The 22958-nt window shown below is 50.0% G+C and overlaps 1 protein-coding gene across 1 annotated transcript in view; it reads left to right on the forward strand.

Annotated features, from left to right (window-relative positions):
- The first annotated feature begins 22132 nt into the window (after positions 1-22132).
- The window catches only part of LOC144151806 (uncharacterized), a 35502-nt gene continuing 34676 nt past the window's right edge, over positions 22133-22958 (forward strand). The window contains exon 1 of the mRNA XM_077682939.1: positions 22133-22469. Within this exon, the coding sequence (XP_077539065.1) occupies positions 22170-22469 (300 nt within the window). The 5' untranslated portion in view covers positions 22133-22169. The remainder of the gene's footprint in view (positions 22470-22958) is intronic.

Raw genomic sequence — 22958 nt, forward strand, 5'->3', positions numbered from 1 at the left:
GACTTTATGAATGGTTGGATGGAATGACCATAGATGAGGAAGGGGGCCACAGTCTGGGCAGTGACCACAAGCGCATAAACCTGAGTTTTGGGAAACTGGGGGGCGAAAAAACGGGTCGACTGGGGCAGCGCACAAAGTTAAACAGCAAAATTGCGGTTATAGCCAAAAGCATAGAGGCCGACATAGATAGAAATCCTGGAGAAGAGTGGGAATATGACAGGCTCATCAAGACTATGCAGGAAAGAATAGTCAAGACAGAGGGGGCCAATCGATGGAGAGGGGAAAAAAACACACCTAAAAGCTGGTAGAACAAAGAAATCAAGGCGGTGATAGAGAGGCGTAAACAGGCGTCTAGGGAGCACAGGCAAGCCAAGAGGATGGGGAGACATCAGGAGGAGGTGGACCTAAAATGCGAGCAGAATAAGCAAATGAAACAGGAAGTACAGCAATTAGTGCAGGCGAAAATAAAGGGTGACAGCGAGCGATGGGTAGCGCAAATACGAGGAAGGGGTAGAGACGTGCCGACAAGGTTTTGGAACCATGTGCAGGCACTAGAGAAACGTACGAGTCCCTCAGAAGGCGGTACTACAGAAAACGAGCAGGGGAAGATGCTCAAGGGAGAGGAAGCATTGGCATACCTACACAAAATCATCACGGAGAAGTTCGGTAAGGTGGATGAAGAGGCCCCGCAGCGACACAGACATGTCGCGGCGGGTAGGCCGGAATGTCTGGAGATAGATGGGGACAAGCTGAAATGGAAAAGAGCAGAGGAAAAGGCCCCCCAAAATACCGCGGCTGGCACGGATGGGATACTGATGGAGTTGATTAACCAGTTGGGACCAAAGAGCAAGGGAAAGCTACTGTAAGCCATCAGAACAAGGATAGAAGAAAATGCAATACCGGCCGCGTGGAAAATGAGCAGGATGAACTTAGTGTACAAGGGCAAAGGAGTCAGGACAAACCCGAGCTCGTATAGGCCAGTAACCGTAACGTCAGTGCTGTACAGGTTAGCAATGCAGGCAGTGAAGTTCGAATTAGAGCAGTGGGTGGAAAAAAATAGGATATTAGGGGAGCTTCAAAATGAGTTTCGAAAGGACAAAAGACTAGACGACAACTTATTCGTGGTAAGCCAATGCATAGAGGTGGCAAAGATGCAAAACCGGCCTTTGTGGTTAGCCTTTCTGGACATTAAAGCGGCGTATGATAATGTAGACAGGGAGCGGCTTTGTAGATATCCTGGAGGACGAGGGAGTTGGGGAAGAATTCATTAGCTTACTCGGAGCTATACCAGAAGAACCAAGTGCAAATAGTGTGGGAGGGGGTAGCATACAATAGGCCTGTACACACCTACAGGGGTTTGAAACAAGGATGTCCTCTCTCTCCGCTGCTGTTCATGATTTACATGGCGGGGTTAGAAAGGAAGCTAGAAGTCAGCACGATGGGGTTCGACTTATCCTACATGAAAAACGGGCAGGTGGTGGAACAACGGGTTCCGGGACTAATGTATGCAGACGACATATTGTTGATGCCGGACAACCGGATAAGTATGCAGGGCTTGATGGATATATGCGGTGAAGAAGCGACGCACCTAGGGCTATCCTTTAGCAGAGAAAAATCGGGGATCATGGTCTTTAATTACGACGAGGAGCACAAAACAGTATCAGTGCAGCAAGTAGAAATACCATTGGTGAAAGAGTATAAATATTTAGGAGTATGGCTGAACAACAGCGAAGATTACACGCAGGCGCATGAGGCTCACCTTAAGACGAAAGGAAGACGGAACGCGGCTATAATGAAGCATAGAGCCCTCTGGGGATACAGCAAATACGAGGTGGTAAGGGGAGTCTGGAAAGGGGTCATGGTACCAGGATTAACTTTCGCTAGTTCGGTTCTGTGCATGAAGCCAGAGACCCAAGCCGGCCAGGAGGTAAATCAGAGGGCAGTAGGCAGATTGGCCCTACGGGCCCACAGCAAAAGTACAAATGAAGCGGTACAAGGGGATATGGGCTGGTCGTCTATCGAGGCGAGGGAGGCGCAGAGAAATATAAAGTTTGAGGAACGACTTCGTGACATGGAGGACGTAAAATGGGCCGCGAGGGCATTTAAGTACCTGTATGTGAGGAGCGTGGACACGCGGTGGAGACGGAGGACCAGACAGCTGCGGTACGGAAAGTCGGTAGCGGAAAGCGGGGTTTACACAACACAACAGTTAAAAAGCAGGTAAAGGCAGCAGAGACGACGAAGTGGGCACAGAGAATGGAAGCGAAAAAAAACCTGGAGAGTTATAGGGCAGACAAACGGGAAATTAAGAAGGAGGGATTCTATGGCAATACGAGAGGCACTGCGTTGCTCTTCGAGGCACGGGCATGGGTGCCTGAGAACCCGGGCATACACGGGTAGCTACAGGCAGCAGGATGAAACGTGTGCATGCTGCGGCAGTGATCGGAAAACTATAGACCATATTGTCAGGAGCTGCACAGAGATACGGCCACCGCGGGGTGAGGGGTAAACGACGCTGGCGGAGGCTTTGGGATTTTGGGCGAGGGGGAACCTCAACTTCAAGGCCATAGAGATGACGAAGAGGCGACTGGAGTGGTGGTAGAGGAAAAGTAGGGAAGGGATGGGTACGCAGGCGGATTAATCATACGGATGAAAATTTAGAACAGCGAGGGGAGAAAAAAGGGGGGTGGGGGTGATGAGTTTAAAACAGAAAAGAGGGAGAGATGGGAGGGAGGAAGCAAATCTATAGGTTAGCTGGGAGTAGGGCAAGTAAACGTAATAAAACAGGAAAGTCGGTTGCTGCAAACCGACGCCCCGATTCAAAGGGAAAGCCACTAATCATCATCATCATCATCGTGAGGTGAATGCTCCAATCCCGTGTAGATGCGTGTCTGGTGGTGCCGTCGTGATGTGGAATAAATAATTCTTTGTCTGGGGTTGAAGCAGTGAGGTCGCACTCTTCTTGCGGGTTGTGCCTGGGCCCGGCGCGGCCGCCTTCGCTCCCGTCGCTGCCGTGGTCGCTCGCTGTCGCCCGCGACACAACATCTTTTGGCGACGAGGCTGGGATCCTTTCCTTCTGCTGCGACAGCGACATCATCGACGGTTCCGGCAGAATGAAAAAGTGAGTGCGTTGTTTGACCTCGATCGCGTGTGACTGTCTGGCGCGTCTGGCGTCGCGAGGCCTAGCGTTCTTTTGTGCTGACGCTCGTCGAACCGTCGCCTAGGCCTCGCCCTACTTCGTTCTTCTGCTTCTGCTCCTGCGTCTCATTCCTTCCTGCTTGGCAGCATGGGCGTCTTCGATAACCTGCCCGTTTTCCTCGAATTGCCGGGGCCGCCTCTGATTCCGTGGCATAACTGGAGAAAATTGTTTCAGGCCCATCTCGAGGCGTCTGGCGGCAGCGAGTGGAGCGACGGACGGCGCGCGTCGGCGCTCGTCAGCGTTTTGAATAGGGAGGGGCAACGGAGGTATTTTGCCGAGACGGAGCAGGAGGAAGCAAGGAGGGACGCCAGTAACGTGACCGACTCTAATGTGACCAACTTTAACGTGACCGACTCCGCCGCCAACTCTAGTGTGACCGCATCCCCGGCTTCGCCCATTTCTAAATTCGATCAACTCGTGGAACAGCTATAGACCGGCTCTTCGCCGCGTCCACAAACACGCTTGTTGAACGACACAAGCCGTCGTCAATTACAGGGGGAAAGTTTTTTAGAATACGTGACAGTTCTAAAAGAGAAAGCCGTACGTTGCAAGTTCGGTCTGACGTACGCGGAGCGCGTCCGAGATCAAATTATACATGGAACGTTTAACCCCCAAGTTAGAGAAAAGCTGTTCGCGCATGGCATGGCGAAAAGTTATCTTTGGAGAAGGCTGAAGAGATTGGTCGGAGTTTTGAATCGTTGTCGTTGGCGAATAAAGCCTTCGGTTCGCATCATCATCAAGTACAAGCGGTAGGACGACGCGGAGTAGGTGGCGTGCTCAAGATGGCGGCATAGGATTCAAGATGGCCTGGCCAGCCGGGGAGGCCGTTACGTCATTCCACCGGGTTCAGGAAGGCAAGATGGTGGCCCCCAAGATGGACGTTTTCACTCACAGACAGCTGCAGAGTTTCGCGGTACAGTCCAGCCGAAGAAGTTTGCAGGCAAGCTTCAGTTGTGCGAACGATGCGGAAATAAATGGCATAATTCAGCATTTCAAAATTGTCCAGCCCGAAATCGGCGCTGCAACTCTTGTAACAAGTGGGGACATTTCGCGTCGATGTGCCGCAAGCCGGCACCAGTGCATCGAGTTTCTTCGAAGGAAGCTCCGGGATCCGCTCTGACACAGGAACCTGTACTGCATCCAACATCCACGGAGATCAACTCATCTTCGAGATCTTCGGTCTTAACAGTCAGCACTTCTTCGAGGAAGGACTTAGTCGTCCAAGCGGAAGTCAGCGTCAACAATCCTCCGAGAAAGGGCTTAGTCGTACAAGCCGAAGTCAGCGGAGTGACCATGCAACTTTTCGTCGATACCGGAGCATCCGTGTCGTTGATGACTGCCGAAGACTTCAAGCGTCATTTCAGTAAACTGTATGTCCTGTCGAAGGCCTCCGTCGACTTGTGGAATTTTTCCAAGCAGCGTATCGGCATCCGCGGCTCATTCCAAGCTCCTGTTCAGGTCCTGCAACGTTCTTGCTCCGTCACATTCTACGTCACAGACAAAAGGGACGCCATCCAGCAATTAGGTATTCAGATCTACGGTGCGTCTCTTACGTGTCGACTAGCATCGGTGTGTGCAGTGCTGTGTCTCGTGAACGTGCCCCCGGGTTTCGAACATCTTTTCAACGGCGAGTTGGGTCTTGTCAAAGACGTCTCTCATAAGATCCAACGGCGGCCAGGTGTGACTCCAGTTGCATCTAAGCTACGACGATTGCCTCTTGCTCTCCGTGATCCAGTGTCCAGCGAGCTGCGACGCCTCGAGGACAATGATGTCATTGAACGTGTCGACGCCTCGGAGTGGGTTTCGCCACTCGTCGTCGTCCGGAAAAAGAACGGTGACATTCGGCTGTGTGTGGACCTCCGGGAACCGAATAACGCAATTATCATTGATGGGTATCATTTGCCGCATGTCGAGGAGCTGTTGCAGATGTTTCATGGGGCTGTTTGTTTTTCTAAGCTAGACTTAGCGTGGGATTATCATCAGTGTTGCTGGAAGAGGGAAGTAGGGACTTAACTACTTTCGTGACTCATGAAGCTTATTCAGGTTTAAGAGGGTGTGTTTTGGTCTGGCGTCGGCGCCTGCAGTCTTTCAAAAAATGATGTACCAGATCTTGAAGAATTGCAAAAATGTCGTTTGCTATCTTGATGATTATCTTGTGTGGGGAAAGACTCAGTCTGAGCATGACGCGAGCTTGGTTGAAGTCTTAACATGTATAGCAAAGAGTGGCATGAAGTTGAACGACAAATGTCTTTTTTCGGTCAAAGAACTTGATTTTTTGGGTCACAGGATTTCGGCTGAGGGCATCTCGCCTTTGGAAAGCAAAGTAAAAGCAATAGTACATGCTCCGGCTCCTACGGACATAAAGTCACTGCAATCATTTTTAGGTCTTGCAGGATACTATGCCAAGTTCATAAAGAACTATGCAGAGATAGTTGAACCACTGCGCCTCATGATCAGGAAGCGTCAGACGTTTTGTTGGTCTGATGATGCTCAGCGCAGTTTCGATCAGTTGAAAGCGTGCCTTACTTGTTCTCCTGTCGTGAAGGGTGCCTGTACTTGCCTGTAGTAGTTACTACCGACGCATCTGATGTGGGAATTGGAGCGGTACTACAGCAGCGGTATGGTTCTAGGCTTGAAACCGTAGCCTTTGCGTCTAGAACTTTGTCGGAGACTGAGAGAAAATACTCTGTGGGAGAGCGCGAAGCGCTGGCTTGTTTGTTCGCGTGTGAAAAGTGGCACATTTTTCTTTGGGGTAGACGGTTCACACTTAGAACTGACCATCAAGTTGTAGTTGCGTTGTTAGCCGCAGGAGATGCAGGTCGGAGGCCTTTAAGGATTTCAAGGTGGTTGGCTCGTCTGCTGTATTACAGTTTTGACATCGAGTACTGCAAAGGATCAGAAAATCTGGTGGCTGATGCTCTATCGAGATTATCCATTCAGACCGGTCAGTAACTTCAGGAGGAAGAGATAGTGTCGCTGGTAACATCAGTAGTCGATAAAGAAACCGTGCAGCTGGCAACGAAGGCAGATGTGACGTTGCAGAAGGTAGCAAAGTATCTGTCTAATGGTTGGCCAGATAATAAAAAAGTACACAGTGAATTAACAGCTTATTTTCATGTAAAGGATGAACTTTCTGTGGTGGACGGTTTACTCATGCGTGATGACCGTGTAGTTATTCCTTTTGTACTTCTACTTACGTTCCTCCAGTTAGCACATGAAAATCATCAAGGAATAGTACGTACGAAACAACTTCTCTGGGAACGTTACTGGTGGCCTCAAATGGATCGTAATTTTGAAGAACATGTAAAGCATGTCACGTTTGTCAGCTGGCAGACAAGTCTGCTAAGCCTCGTGTAGCTCCGTTGCAGCCAGTCATTAAGGATGTCATTAAGTTGTTGGACTGGTCTTTCAGTCGGGAAGGGCTCCCTGAGGTTTTAGTGACGGATAATGGACTCCAGTTTGTCTCCAAACAAATGCAAGAGTACCTAAAGGAGAAAGGTATCCGCCACGTGTTCTCGTCGAATTATTACCCTCAGGCTAACGGCCAGATTGAACGGTTTAACAGGGTTCTCAAAGAACATTTACAGGTAGCCAGACTTGAAGGCAAGGATGTGTCAAAAAGCATTACACAATTTCTTGGGTCGTATAGGGTCACACCACATTCAGTGACAGGTCTTTCTCCAGCTTTTTTGCTGCATGGACGCCAGCCTCGTTCCAAAGTGGATATTAGCAACTTCAGGATACGTAAAAAGGCAGCAGAATCGGACAATTTCCTGCCTCATGTTCGGAATCAGGTCTTCACGAAGCAGCATAAAGCTAAACATTACTTTGACAGAAAAAAAAGTGCGCAGCAGACCCGCATAAAGGTAGGAAATGTCGTGAAAGTAAAATTCCGTAAGCAAGGATTCCTGAAGCATAGTAAGCCGTTGACAGTGCAGGCTCAGGTTGCACCTTTCACTTTCAAGCTCAGTAATGGAAAGATCTGGAACGCTTCAAAACTTAGTCATTCCGAAAGGAATTGAGGTTGGCTCGGCACCGTATTCCTTTGAAAATGTTGAACTCTCTTCGAGGCATTAAGAGTTTTTATACTCTTCGTCTAACTGAGACACTTGTGACAGTTAGTCCCCTAGTCTACCGTTGACAGATGGGGCAAGACCCAGGGTCCAGGCAAACTCTGACCTGTCAGAGCTTCCTTCCAGTGCAAGGTCTGGATCCGTTGTTCCGCAGGAAACGTTAGAATGTCAGTAAGAAAATAGTGAGCAAACAGATCCAAATAACTATGCAGACAACACTAAGGAAAATGAGGGGGCGCCTTGGTCGTCAGATAATTCAAGTTCAACGTCTACGCGTCCGCGCCGTAAGTCTAAGCAGCCTCAGTGGCTTCAAGACAATGTGCGGTAGGGTAGGGTTCATACCTCGTGTCATGTTGGACGTGTCATGTTTGTGTTGGATCGCATATCACCATTGAAAATGTTTTTGGACGGTTTTTCGTAATGGGTCTTAAAAAATGTTTTACTCTGTTGCGTGTCGTGTGTGCAACTTACAGAAGTGTGCGCGACTCTGCTATTCTTACTTCCACTGCTCCTGCGAAAGTGGTAGTGCTTTTGTGGGACTATGTAGGACTGTCGTGTGCGACTGAGTGCTTTTGTGTGGATCAAGTGTAAGGACGATGCAGACATCCTTTAAAGAACGGGGGAATGATGTGGAGTATGTATTTCACAGAGTGTGCGAACTTCTTTTGCACGGGGAGATGATGTGGTGTAGCGGCGCCCTCTAGTGGAGCGCCCGCGCAGTGTGTGCGCTTGTGTTGTATTAGTTTGTAACTAGATGACATTGCGGTGGGACGCACGTGAGGGGAATGCTCCAATCACGTGCGTATGCCTGTCTGGTGGTGCCGTCGTGATGTGAAATAAATCATTGTTTGTCTGGGGTTGAAGCAGCGAGGTAGCACTCTTCTTGCGGGTTGTGCCTGGGCCCGGCGCGGCCGCCTTCGCTCCCGGCGCGGCTGCCTTCGCTCCCGTCGCTGCCAAGGTCGCTCGCCGTCGCCCACGACACAACACAGGCGTACAGCTTTGATGCGAATACTCCCACAACCGTTTATCGATGACCGTGACGTTGTAATACCACAGTTACCTCCAGCGTCGGTTCAGTAGGTGCCAGGAAGATCCTCTCCAGCCCACGCAAGTGGTAACCTCGACGTTTATGGAGCCCATGGCGAATGAATGAAGCAGCGGCCAGTCAACTTTGGCCTCACCCCGTCGCCCTCACCCCGCCCTGTGTCACCGCAGCTATCCGGATAGGTACGCGGACAGATGCAAGTGGTGCAACATTGCAGCAGCCACACTACAACATATGGTCTGGCAATGTCCCAAAAAACCACGGGCCTTTGAACAAGTAATACATATAAGAAGTGGTGAGCAGTGGGAGGCCGCACTGCTCAGCTCTCTTCCCGGGATACAAGCTGCTGTCATCCAACTGGCAGAGGACGCCGCCAGCTAGGGACCACGGGTTCCTGACCGCCGTCTAATGGGACGAAGATACCGGACTTTTCCGCACTGTACATTCGTCTTAAAAGGGATGACAATAAAGTCTGTTCTCTCTCTCTCTCTCTCTCTCTCTCTCTCTCTCTCTCTCTCTCTCTCTCTCTCTCTCTCTCTCTCTCTCTCTCTCTCTCTCTCTCTCTCGCCTTTCGTCTGATGATGCCAATGACGATGATAACGCAATGAGTATTTGGCCAGCCGAAGCGGGCCGCAGTAGAGCAAAGCAGGCCAGGCCATGCCAACAAGGAGAGGCTTGAGCGGTGCAGGAGCAGCGAAGGTAGGCACGATTAAAATAATCCGATAAACAAAAAATTTCAGAGAAAAATTACACTCCTTAGTGGTGTGTGTGTGTGTGTGTGTGTGTGTGTGTGTGTGTGTGTGTGTGTGTGTGTGTGTGTGTGTGTGTGTGTGTGTGTGTGTGTGTGTGATGAGTGGCGCTCACCTGTCATCATCATCACCAAAAGCAGCATCGGGGGGTGTGCCTCGCGGCTATCATTATCATCATTGCCACTTCAGCGGGCCTGCAGAGCTACAACGAGAAGAGAGAACGAGCGTGCTGGAGACAGAGGCTGCACCGGTCATCCAGTTCGACGAGACTCCGGCGGGGCTCGGCGTAGTGCACCCCTGACCAGCACTAGGCCCTGAGTGAGCCTGTGCCCCCCCCCAAGCGACTTTCACCGACGCGACGCAACGCCGACGCAACGCCGAGTTTTAGCTGACCGTTTTTGACGGTCCGCTCCGCTCCGGTAGCGAGCGGGAGCGCCATTGCGGATGTGTGGCGCGCTTCGCGGCGAACGGCATTAGCTCCGGTTGCATTGAGCGAGCCCCCGGTACCGGAGCGGGGCGTCGAAAACGGTCAGGTTAAACTCTCTAATACCACCGGAAAGAACCGTCCCACGACGCCTTCGGTAGTGGTGACGGCATCGCGTAGCTCGGAACTATTTCGCGGCATTGTGTGTTTCATCAGTGTTTCGTGTACCGCGTCCGCAACATCATCGTAGGGGCCATTTGCCACTCTAGCACGATTGTTGTTGTTGATGTTGTTTCTTTGTGGCGCATACCCACTTGGGGGATTAGCCATGATCGGGAGCTTTATTGGGGCCAATGTGCCCGATTCGGGAAACTAAGTTGGCCCCTTCAGTAGAAGTAAGTATTGCCCCTATTGGATTGCTTAGCTGCAATTAAAATGGCACAAAACAGTGAAAAGCACTTCTTTCATCGAACTTTTTTAGTTAGGCTGTATGATACCTGTTGAGAGACAAGCCCGGTTTTGCGATTTGGCATTTTATGCAAAAAAATCCATTGTGCGGCGACACCAGTTTTTACGCTATCGCCGTCTTTATTTGTTTTATTTATACATACTGCACCCCCCACTTGTGGCTAGGGCAGGAGTGAGCATTCAACAGATAAAAAAAGAGCAATTAAACAGATCGACAAAGCAATACAGCAAACGAACAATGAGCACAAATCAGAAAGGGCAAGTAAAATTTTTTTTCAGCGGAAGGGAACGAGTGTCACCAGACCGTTCATTCCAGAGTTCGGCACTGATCGGGAAGAAGCCAATTTTGAATGCGTCGGCTCTACAATGGTAAGGCTTGGTATTGTACCGAAGTCAAAGATGGCACAGTCGTCTTCAAGGAAAAACAAGTCTATTGGAGCGAACTTGTGGAGCGTACAAAAGACCAATGTTTCGCGGATATTCGTATTGACAAAAAACATCGTTTCTATGCGCGTGTCGAGATTAATTGGCGCGCACGAACCCGTTGTGGGCCATCTCACTGCAGTCAGTATTGTGTGAGTGCAGTAAAGGCTAGGTTGCAAGGCTGAGGAAGAGGCCACACTTCGAGACGCTTGGGGTGCAAAGCATCCGCTGGAGACGATAAGTCGCGCTTGCAGAGTGGAGTTTCAAAACATCGAAAAAAACGATGAGCTCGCTCTGGCCTTGCTCAACATAATTTCATTGAAATGCCACACCGGCGACATCTACCATGACACCAAAACGATAGTAAAACTCAACTTTGTGTCCGTCAGTGATCACTTGCAACTGCTTCGCCATTCAAGTCTTGCGCGTGAGTGCAAGCTAGCCTGAATCTTTTTTGCCCAAGAAATATTTATGTTCCGCGTTTATTCTGAACCACTAGAGCTCCTGGGACCCCAGTTAATACATCTGGCAGCCTGAAAACATCATAGATGCGTAGGCATGTGCGATATTAACGAGTTGGTGTATCCCTTTGTAAGAAAGCCTCTTCGGAGTGGCCCACACACTATCGGCGATGTGAGCGCTAAAGCTCGCCCATTCGTCTTCCACATTACTTGATTACCAGCGGCTAGAGAGAGAGAGGGAGCGATCTTTAATGAAGTCTGGCGATGTTAGCTGGGCTAAAATGCCTAACTTGCTACGCCAGTTGATGACGTGATGAAGATGATGGGGATGATGTTCAAGAAGTTGATGCGTACATATACGGCGAGTTATTCACAGTGACTGGTCTAGACCTGTGTGTTGCAGGTACTCTATCAGAGCTTTGGTAGCCCGTAAAGCACTTTTGGGACAAGCCCATGGTCCTAAAACGTCATTTAGAGGCTAGATGACCACCGTTGATACCTCGCGAAAGCCACTCTTGCAAACTGTAGCATGCTCTCCATAGGCTGTGGCGGGTACAGTCATCAGCGAGCGAGAGGGTTACGAGGAGGCCGCCCTCTGTCGACCGCGCGGTGCCAGTGCGGGATAAGGCAAAGGAGCTGCGCCATATTAGCCACAATGGGAGCCAATCAGCGTCGCGCTCGCATTCCGCCACATTGCATGTGTGGTCGCTCGTTCATGTAGTGCAGTTCACAATATATAGCGCGGCACGAGTATGCGGAACTGACGATGATGACGATCGTAGAAAATTTTCAACAAAAAAATGGCTGCGGCTGGGCTCAGCTAACCTTGGATATGCAAAGCAAAAGCTTCGCTTAGTCTGGTTGGGTATTGGTTGCGCTTGGATAACCTTTGACTTAGCTCTATTGCTGACCACGAATAGGACTGCGTTTTGTCAATTGCTGAATTCCAATTAGGTTGTCTTTTAACAGGTATTGCAAAAGACGAATGAAGCAACTGGGCCTGATAAATAGCTATTACAAAAGCTCCGCCAGCTTTCTCGCCGTTCTCAATATTACGAAACTTTTCGGTTAAAATCGCTATAAATGGGATTCACTAAGCTCACTGGCCGGATTGTTTGGGTGTCTGCGCTTGTGTCACGCGGTGGTGCAGCCCCAAGAAAGCACATCAGGATGGCTAGGCTCCGCTGTCTCACCTTCCGAAACACGCTCCTCTCCGTTTTCTATCTTCCGACTCACGGCCGGGCTACAGCGGTGGCGTCCGTCGCTTGAGCCCGGCTGCAGCCGAAGGTATACTTCGTTCGGGACGGCGTCCCCGGGACTCCCAAGAAATGGATGGCGGAACCTCTGGTTTCCCTGTTTCTAAAGCCACGTGTGTAAATTCAAGCGACGTCGCATGTGGAATTGCTGTGAGGGTCGTTTACAGCTTTGCTTTGCAACCACCTTCCAAGCATGGATTTGAGGCAATTTTGTATCGTACAATGCTCGCTTCACTCATTGTTACGCATTCTTCCCCTAATAGCGGTTGTTTGGTAACGGTTAGGCTGGTCCAGAAGGGGGGCGCAATATGCAAAACGTTTTATAAACGCTCTGCGTTACACTGAATGTGCCTCTCTTGTACTTATACCAGAAAGGAATATGGCCTGACCAGTTTACATGTGTAGCAGAACGCCGAATGGTCTCTGTGTGTTCAAACAAATCAATGGAAGCCGCATTCTGGCGTCTTCCTTCGAAACGTCTGTGTGGTGTAATTATTGACCGATTCCCTGAACGGGTATGTGCGAACCGACTGGAACCATCAACAATATTATGAATTTTCCCAGCTTGTCGAATTAGTCTTTCCTTGACTTCCTGCGCTGTTATCGTCGGACAATGAACTAAACTTGTCATTTGCGTGGACACTGAATTAGTGCATTTGTTCTGATATTGAAATAGATAATAAAGATATAAATTTTATTAGGCATACTCTGTTCCCTCTGCTAATATCGTAGTTTTAGGGAATTGGTGTTTCGTCTGCCCAGTAGTTTCACCCGGTGAAAAGGAAGATGACTACAGCGAGGCGTGGCACGCAGAACGAGCTCCGCGCATTCCAGGACCGAGCTCAGAAGAAGACCGAACTTCATCGAGATAGCATCGAGCTAGATCGGACCTGCCTTTTGCCATCGCGTACCGCCAACCGGAGCGATGAGCCGCAAGGGACCTCAAGCCCCCCACCCAGCTGGGCCCCGGAATATTTCGACCGAGAGCCGGCAAGGTCCCCAGAGAGCACCCAGAGCTAGTACGGCCCCGGCGACGCAAAGCCGCTCGTCGAGCAGCTCTGCCAAGTCTACCACCTCTACGCAGAGAAAGGCTTCGTGCAAGAGCTCACTCGAAAACAAGAGAGTACCATGCGCAGCGCCCAAAGTGGCCACCGGCGGTTGCAGACCACGTGCCACCCACGCGGAACCACCGGTCGGCACACAGGCGTCGGCTCGGCCCCACTTGCCTCCGAGGAAGAGTGTCCAGCCGGAACCACCTGATGGTACACTTGAGCCGACGAGGACAGGAGCATCCTCGAGGAAGACCATCCGGCCAGAACAGCAGGACGGCGCGCAAGCATCATCGCGGTCAGGTCCCCCGTGGGAGAGCGCCCCCGCGCCGCCACCATCGCCTACCAGGAGGTGGAACACCAAACCCTCGGACATAGAGGTCACGGCGAGCCTGGCAGCCAAGTCCCGTGAGAACGCGAAAGAGAAAAGGGCGCTGAAGCACGGCCTGCCGGTCAAAGCAGCACCTGTCACCACCACAGCCGGTACCAAGGTGTCGCGCAAGAACATCGGCGCCGAAACGCTTTCGTCCTCGCTGCCGAATAATATAGCGCCTACCACCCAGCTCGAGAGGCCTCACGACAGTACCAGAAGCTCCAATAGAAGCAAGTCCTTCCGCAAAGCCACGACCCGAAGTCCTGCCTCCCGCGCGCTGCTAAATTTGGCGGGCATGGTGAAACGCAAGTCTCTGAGCATAGCAAAGTTGGCATCGCGCCGCGAGTCACCGACATTGGTCCGAGAGCCTAAACCGAACAGCACGAACGCAGCTGCTCCCGACAAGGTGCCCGCGTCAGTCCCCAGGAAAGTTGTAAACGGTAAGCCTTATTTGAAATCCAATAGATCATGATTTCCTTGCCAGCGTAACTGACGAGAAGGCATTTTGAGTTTAGGCACGCCACAGGCAGCGTAAGCTGAGCTTTACCTCAAACGATGGCTTTACACTTCAACCTTTTATTCGTTCCAGCTACGTTAGAAGTTGCGTTATCTCAGTATTTTGTTTCGATTGATGTTATTGAATGCACAGTTATTCTTCATCTGAGGAGACTGATACATAGCCGCAAATTTCTAGAATGCCATTTTTTATATATTTTGTCCATTGCCCGAAATTCCCAGCGCTATAAGTGTAAAAGCAGACATTGTCCTCGCATTGCGTGTTATTCGTGAGCAGGATATGGCAGCCTTCAGCGTCCCTCACACTTCGCGCGATGGATTGGGGTGCGTCACACGATGAGAAGAGCTGGGAGTGGAGACGGGAATGTGAGAACAAACGACATGTCACGAAAAGAGAAAGAGGCCCGAGATCGTGCTTCATGCAGAGGCATGGCGTAAGTTGTTGGTCAGAAAGGAGAGCGCCTATTGCGAATTGGAAAAGTGGGCTGGCACGTAAGTACCGAGCTGCCAAGGCGTACAAGAACTTTCGAGGGGTACACGCGGAATTCAAGAGGGACTTCTTCGGATTTGGTTGTGGCGCATGTGATCGCGGTTTCCTCGTTATTCTTGAGCGCGCGGTTACCTAAATTTGTTAGAGGTGCCTTGAAGCAAACCCGACTTGTACTTTTTAAAACTAGCAGCCGGTAGTTTCACGACAGCAGTGGCATAATGGGGGAAGTGCTTTAAACAGAATATCATTCTATTAACTGCATGTCAACGTCCAAGAGGCCTGGTCAACATAGAGGCACCACTACGACCGCAGAGTCGTGCTTCTTGCGGGGCTGTCGTCGACGGCTGTCCATCTCAGCACAAGTCTATGTGACGTCATTTTAGCTGGGCGAGAAAGTAACTCGTGAATAGGTGCAGTGCTTCAACTGTTTTCCTTATTGACTAGGTTAGCTGTTTGACGTCTGCGCTAAGGCTGCCATCATTGTGGCTGGGACAAAGTAGCGTGCACTGAGTGGTGGAACTAGACTTGTATTTTATCTTTGTGGCCCCCTGTGCCGTTTGCAATTTGCTCACGCGGCAATCTCTGGGACTCTTGCAACCGCATGCGTGATACGCAGAGGAGGAGGAGGGCGGCCAGAGCGAGCTGAACAGCCAGCAGCAGCGCTTCCTGGCTCTGGGCGGAGCCCTCTCGCTCACCGTGCTACTGATCATCTTGTTCAGCGTGGTCGCCTACTTCGTTCGCAGCAGCGGAGGCGCTGTGCTCGTGGCTTGTGACACGCCCGAGTGCATCGCCGCCAAGAAGTACCTGGACGGCCTCCTAGACTCTAAACAGGACCGGTACGCACCTGTCCTCACGAGAACCCTTGGGGACTCGGTAAACTAAAGGCACATAGAAAGCCTCTCCAACGGTGGCTTTCAATGCATTCAGTTTCTTGAACAAACCATTTATGAGCTCTGTGCTTTAAAGATACCCTTTCTCAGCTGACGAGGGCGACGTTACAATACGCGGTTTTTTTTTCGGGCACGCTTCCCTGGAGGGTAACGCGGCAGTGCGCGTTCATACACACAGGGTGACTCAGCGTATCATATCAAGAACCCAGACTGTATTCCCTGCCTTTCCGATACACCGATATGTTGGCGCACTATCGACTCAACTCTAAAAATTGCTTCCTCCGTAACCCTAACCAACCCAGGCCGTGGCGACTACCTACTCGAAACTAATTCCTCGTGGCAACCTCCTCGCCATGTATCCCACCGTCTACCCCTCCACGGGCAAGTTCTGCCTCCTAGCCTGCACTCTCTACCAACTTGTGCCATTACACGCCCTCCCTAATACCCAATCCCCTCCCACCTTAAGGGGTAATCACACGACGGACATTTCTGCAGCCAGACTGGTCTGTCTAGCTCAAGGGACTTGCTCAAGTTCAGCCGGTCTAGCTCAAGGGACATTCACACGAAGTATAAGGCTAGCAGACCTCAGCGCGGACGTACAGACCGACGACGCGTGGACTGTCTTCGCACGGCGAAAAATGCAACAGGTTCAAGTTGTTCAGGGTAGCAGCAGAGATGGACGCCGACCGAAAGCATCGTTGAGTGGCAACAGCCGTAAGTTGGCCAGAGAATGAGCCGCGTAAGATCACGTACGTGCTGAGTGAGAAAGCATATATGGAGGAAAGGTGCAGCACGTGTTGTGGTTCTGCACTTCATAACTACTGCTTCCTTTGCTGTCGCTTCAACCGCTCTGCCTTTCTCGGCTCTCCGACGCAGTGCACGACATTGTTGCGGGTACTTGTTGAACGCTGCGATCAATGTATCGCCCACTCCTGCTTGTGGCTGACAAGTCAAATGCCCATCGCGCGAAAGACCTCTAGCGCCGTGCACGCACACCGAAACATGCACGCGATGTCGATCAAGTGGACACCTCGATACGAAACCTCTGCTCCGAGTAGAGAGGCAGGATTACTGCACTATCCAGCCTTGCGCACGCCAAAGCGCAGTATTTTACTGCATTCCTCCGCCAGAATCGCGAACGGTAAAGAAGCCTCGCATTGTCAGCCCGTGTCATTCACGGTCCGTTCGCTAGGGTCACGAATCGGGGATGTCATTCCCGTGGTACGCATTTCTCGGTCTGAATGAGTGATTCCGTCCGTCGTGTGAATCAGCCTTTATGAGCAGTGGGCCGCCAGATGAGCAGCTCCGACTTCGCATCCAGGCGTCGGCTGGCGGTCGGCCAATTAAGCCCAAGGTTGCCGTGACTATGAGGCCCCTCACCGAATGGTGCACCCACATCAGCGCTTGCTCGAAATAAGCGTTTGTACTCTTTCTGCCGCCATGTCACTTTGTCCCATGGTAAGCTGGGGACGTCACTGTGCCAAGTGGTGTCAGGTCAGTACGCTTTCGCTACAGCAGCGCTTCAGCTTACGGCCACGTCTCTCCCGGACGATAGTTACAGATTCAGCGTCGATATGTTTCCGAAATGTGCGCTCCATGTCTACTGGGCAGAAATCAAGCGCCTGTGCTGCATCGTTTGGGAAGGCAGCGACTGGATTAATGCACAACTGGGGCTCTTGCCGCCGGAAGGACTACAGTGCCAGGTTCACAGATTTGCAGCTACCTTTTTCTTTGCAAACGTCGCGCTGGAAACTTCTCCAATAAAGGAGCGCACAGAAACAAGTTCACGAGTTAATTGTTGGTTATTTTGGAAAGCAACTAAGCAGATCATAGGCTTCCATGCTTTTACTCCTTCACGCCGGAGATAGCTGAGAATCATAAGAAACATGTTAACGAGTTACTTACAGGTTACTTTGGAAAGCTAATAAGCATATGCTACGACGCTTTTATTCGTTCACGCGGGAGCTTCGTAACATTTAAAGGAACCGTGAAAGACGTTTGATAAACGCTTTCACTTGTTTCCTTCGCGTCAGGAAGTACTGCGGAAGCTACAGTTATCGCAAGCACAGAGCGGCACCGCGTGATTTGCCCGTCGCAGCATATACACCTTGCATTTATGCTTTGTTTTTGTGGCTTTATTTTTAAAGTTTCAATTGAAAAGCGTTCATGGCTGCAACTGGTGAAAGACCGGCAGCAGCCGCTACATGGCTTTAATGATGTAATTCGAGTGATTGATGGACGTCAAGACTGGTAATGAGAGAAAAATCTTCTGAGCGAGTGTCCAGGTTATCTGATGGGCATATAAAGCAGTTAATTTTGGCTGAATAACTTTGCGACCCCCTATCTCAGTACTGAGCGTGTTGGGTTCGGCAAGCATTTATGATTTCAAAAAAAAAAGTTGGAAAAAGTGTAGCATGGTCCCTTAAGTTGTACCTCGTACAGACATAAATATTGAACAAACCTTGTTCTATGGCACTCACATTTCTCTACCTCAAGCCTGGCACTACTTTTCTAAATGGCGCTGACAGGAACATAGCCCTTCCTCGTGAGTATAATTGTCCTGTACTCGTGCCCATTTCGGCGTATCACCTACAGCGGCTTGCCTTAAAGGGGCACAGACACAAAAATTTTGCATATTGATTTTTCTTGCGATAAGTAGCTAGTGGGCTACTTATCATTTGTGGAAACCTCATTTGCTTCAGCGTGCGACGGTTGTTTAATTAGAGGTGTTTTCAATGCGCCCAGTCGCAGTTTCAGGTTCAGTGGGTTCCGCGGAGCGCGAGATTTTGTGTAAACAAAGCTGACCACGTGACCGGGGGACGGTTATCACAGAGCAGAGCTGTCGTAGCACCGTCGAATCCGCGTCGCCGGCAGTTTTTGCGAATGCCCCCACGTATTGATCTCGTGAGCCACTTAATTAAAAAAATTAGCAGTCGCTTAGCTCGGCTATGCCAGGATATGCGTATCGTGAGCTTAAGTTCAGCTCGTTATTCTTAGATTGTCTAGGATTAGCTTATTATCATACTTACTGCTGCTAAAACGATTTCCAATCCATACAAATCCAGTCCAGTCCAATCCAGTCCATTCCAGTCCAGTTACTGCTACTCGCGCATGTGCACCACGGCTCTCCAGGAGCCTCGCGAAACGGCTATCAAGCGGCTCCGGCGCAGCGGCAGACTTGGGTACTGCGCATCGGAGACGCACAGCTGGGCACGCGCCGGCGCCAGTGCGTGTACCGCGGCTATTACGTCTCTCCTCTGGAATACGCTGTCCGGCGAATCTGCAGACCCAATCCTCTACACAGCCGTACTCCAATTGGATTGGGTTTCCAATCCAATTCAATACAATCTATATCCAAATCCAATCCTATTCAATCCAATCCAATCTAATGCTCCTCGCGCTTGCGCAGCACGGCCTTTCAAGGATCACGCGAAACTGCCCAACATCGCCCAGTGTAGCTTACGCTACAAAAGCGACCGTGGCCTACTGGACAAATTTTGGACAAATTTTCCGAACAGCCACCGCGAGTGCAAACTGCCTTCGCGGATAGAGAATGACGCTCGAGACAGTGGGTGGGGAGAGTCGCGCTGGGAGCAGCCGACGGGTCTGCCTATTCGCCCCGAGCGCGAACAGAGTCGGCCCCTGGCGGCGGCGGGACGAACCGCTCCTAGTGTGGATGGCGCTCTCGCGTCGTCTGCTTTTTCACGTTGCGTGCGGCGCAAGACGCGTGCTGCACACGACAAAACAACCAATATGTGTGCTCGTTTGGCAGTAAGCAATGACATAGTTACCTCTGCTTGCGCATTTCCTCTAGAAACGCAATAATCAGCGGCCGTTGTGGGTTAATGCACTGGTTTAATTCCACGAAACATCTTCGCCGTGGTCACCGCTTGAGTGTGAACATTGCTTCCACACATTGCACTTTTCCTATTGTTGAGTGCAGTCGTCTGCCGTTTCGGGAACGTCGAAGGGTGCTTTTTGAAGGTGGCGTGGTGATTATTTAAAGCCTAAAAGTTTAGTACGCGAAACGGGTAAGAAGCGACAAGACCTGCGTACGCGTGCAAATTCCACACCCTTGTAAAACTGCGCTGTGTCCTTATAGAAAGAAGAAACAAACAAAAACATTTACACTGCACACGACCCCTGAGCTATCGCCCATACATTACCGGACACGTATTTTACACCAGCAAGCGCCTGTATGATCGTGTCCTTCCCGTATATTTCTAAAATAAATACCATTTTTGGACAGTCGTTGTTTATACTCAGGAGGAGGAATAAACATTTATTCAGCTGTGTTAAGTTGCTAATTTTACGTATTATTTAAAATACGTTTCGGATGCGCAAGAGTATTTAGGGGGGATTTTTCGGTAAATTAAATTAAGCAGTTGTGAGTTTGCGTCTGTCATGTGGCATTTCGTGTGTCATTTTCATATATTTCAAATCCGACATGAATCACCTTGTCCAGAAACGTGTCTCTCTCAGCATAACGAAATGCCTAGTATGGTCACGTCTTAACCTCTTAAGGTGGACCTAAGTTTAAAGAAAGAGGAGAAAACGCGTAATATAATGCACGTTGTTGCCCACATGTGTGAGGGGCGTGTGTGCCTTCACTCGCTGATTTTTTTTTTTAATTTTTTTCCCACAATGCTTGCTTTCAATACATTTTTGAAAAAGGCGAGCCACAATTCCTGGACAATCTCGGATCAAAGGGGGGTTAATTAATTTTGAAAATACGTGTTAAAGTACTGCTTTTTCACCGCTACAGAACACAACGCCTAGTGAAGTTTCGATTATAAGTAATACTGATAACCATAGTTTGGCTTTTCGCGTTACGTGCGTTCTGTTCTCTCTGCTCTTGCACCGTTGGCAGGACCTCCCCCCTCTTCACGAAAAAAAAAGGAAATGCACAGAATTTCATTTTTTAACCAATCCTCAAGAAATAAAAGACAAAGGCGATATTCAGTTTACAAAACAAAGTAGTTACCGGGAACCCGTTGCGCTGATTCGCAACGAGAAATAAAAAGGAAATGTTTTACTACATCTGCAACAGCGCAACTTCATTTATTGCCATCTTTAGGGTTCGTAAGCGACCTTATACGCAAGAATGCAAACACATCTCAGTGTTGCAGGCACCTGTTAGGTTTTAAAAGGAACGCAATTGGTCAACAGAGCAGCCGTAACAGAAAATTTGTGCTCACTGTGAGGTCCCAGAAGCTTGGTTTGCACACTGTAAACCTGCTTGTCACTTTGCTAAAACCTAGCTAAACATGAGATGTTGATTGTACTGCGTGCGTTGACAATTCAATTCGCAAGTTCACTTGCGACGAAAGCCGTAAATAAGTGATCCGAAACCGTTATTCATCAAACCTTCCTTCAGAGTCGCTAAAATTTCATTTAAATAACCCGTTAGAGCGGTTACATTTATATCTCTGCGCTGATCAAAATTCAGTAATTTTATGTTGCCTTTTGAACACACAAAAAATATCGTAAGCTCTTAGAAAGAATTTCGGGGCAGTTAAGTAGTGTTACCATTTCAGGGCATCCCACAAATGCAAGAATGCGTCATGCTACCAGTGAAAGCGATTGAGATTGCCGTTGTAAACTGAATTTCAAAGATCGAGGCTTCCTGATTTGTTTCTATTTATGCTGTTATTGAAGGCTCAAAGCCATAGTCGGGAAAGATCGAGCTTGCTACGAGCCACAGCGTACAAGTTCATTGTCACAATTACGGCCATTCTGAGATTCCCGATGAGCCGTCGCTTTTTTTGGCGTAGTAATAAAAACTGACTGCCGCTTCCATGCTATACATTGAACGTTGAGGAACCGAACTACAGCATACCACTCTTGTTTGCACCTTTCGTGCGCTCATACTGCGAGAAAAAAGCACGAAGCGCGCCCACAGTGTGCATTCCTACGGGCCGCTCTGCGGAGCATCCACACTAGCAGCGCGACGGTGGCGCCACCTACATGTCGAGCTCGCGGCGAATACAGGTCCACCTGCAGATGTGTTAGGCTTAGTACTGCGGCGGATATTCCATTGCCGCTCTCGAGAGCGGCGAAGATGACGATTTTTTATTGCACCCCGCAATCGCATAATTAACTCTAACTCCTTTCTCATATGTGCTGCTATGTTTGGGACTTGGTTCCCATTTCGGGCAATGGTAACAAGCTCTCGCTCGAGCTACCTGCGCCGGACGGCGCCACTTCGCGGCCGTGGCAGCCGCCTGCGCAGCGACCGTGCGGCTCGCTCAGTGCGCTTTTTGTGTCACCGGAACTTGTTCGACTCCAGTATAATAAAAAGCAATAAAAACAAAGTGCCTGGAATCGCTCCAGAACCTAGATCGGGGCCAGCTGCCCGATGAGCCGACGAAAACACGGCGCCTCCGCCGCCAACGATCGGATCGTTCGTTGCTCGAGAGCAGAAGCCCCGACCTCCAACTGGAGCGACGAGTAGGGGGAGGACGCCGACAGTGCGGAAGCGGCCAACATAAACTCGTGACGTATTTGAATGTTCTTTTTTTTTTTTTTTTTTTGCAAAATATTCAGGGATTGTCGATTGCGCGAGGTCCTCCGCTGGCTGCTCGGTTGCGTTTCGCACAATGTAAAATTGATTTTAAATATGTTCTAGGCTCTTTTTACCGCGGATATTTTGCAGATTATGTATGTGTGTTCACACCAATCTATCTCGGAAGTTATCTCGCCTTCAAAATTTTGGGTCAGTACCCCTTTAACAACCGTGGTACGCTTTGGGTAATGCTGCGTAGGTGCGCGGACTTCTACCGGTACGTGTGCCGCAGCTGGGAGGGCAAGAAATCGAGCTTCGAGCAGGACCAGCAGAACGCCCTCGCCGAGCAAATGGACGCTCGCTTTGGCCGATACGACGTCAGACGTGCGGATGAGCTGGGAACCCACGTAGCGGCCACCGTCTACGCTGGATGCAACCAATTCCTGAGCGCACTGAGCCCGCCTTCCTTCGACAGCTACAAAGCTGCCCGCACTACCATCCTGACTCCCAAGCTACGCGCGGCGGCCAACTTCACAGATATCATCCAGGTTAGAGTCCAGCCGTGCCGTTTTGCTGCTGTAGCACGCGTTTCGAGTACTTAGTTGAATCGGAGCGGGTGTTCTCGTTCTCACCGGCAAAGCGGTGCGCAGTCTTTTAAGTTTTAGCACCTTCTCTTAACTTTAAGGCTGCTTTACTCCATTACAAGGATTGATTCCCTGCCACCAAAGGTGTATGATTACTCTGTATGCGTGGTTATCTCGTAGTAGATGAAGAATCCTACAGCAAGCTCCTCCTTTCTGTGTGGTCTCGTTAACTAGTACCTTCGCTGCTGAACACCTTAAGACTCTCGTCAGCTCTTCTAGATTCCCTCAGCACTATTAAAGAGTGTGGGCTTGTTTGAAAGAACAGCTAACTGGCTTTTCTTCACATAGTTCTAACCTTGACCGTATCCAGGTTTTAATCCCATGGTTGGCTTGACCGGACTTATATGTATTGCATTGTCGGTCTGATCGCCGAACTTAAGGTGCTCCACAAAT

This window comes from Haemaphysalis longicornis, unplaced genomic scaffold, assembly GCF_048455015.1.
Source record: "Haemaphysalis longicornis isolate Haplotype H1 unplaced genomic scaffold, Haemaphysalis longicornis Haplotype H1 scaffold_9, whole genome shotgun sequence".
Taxonomy (NCBI): Eukaryota; Metazoa; Arthropoda; class Arachnida; order Ixodida; family Ixodidae; genus Haemaphysalis; species Haemaphysalis longicornis.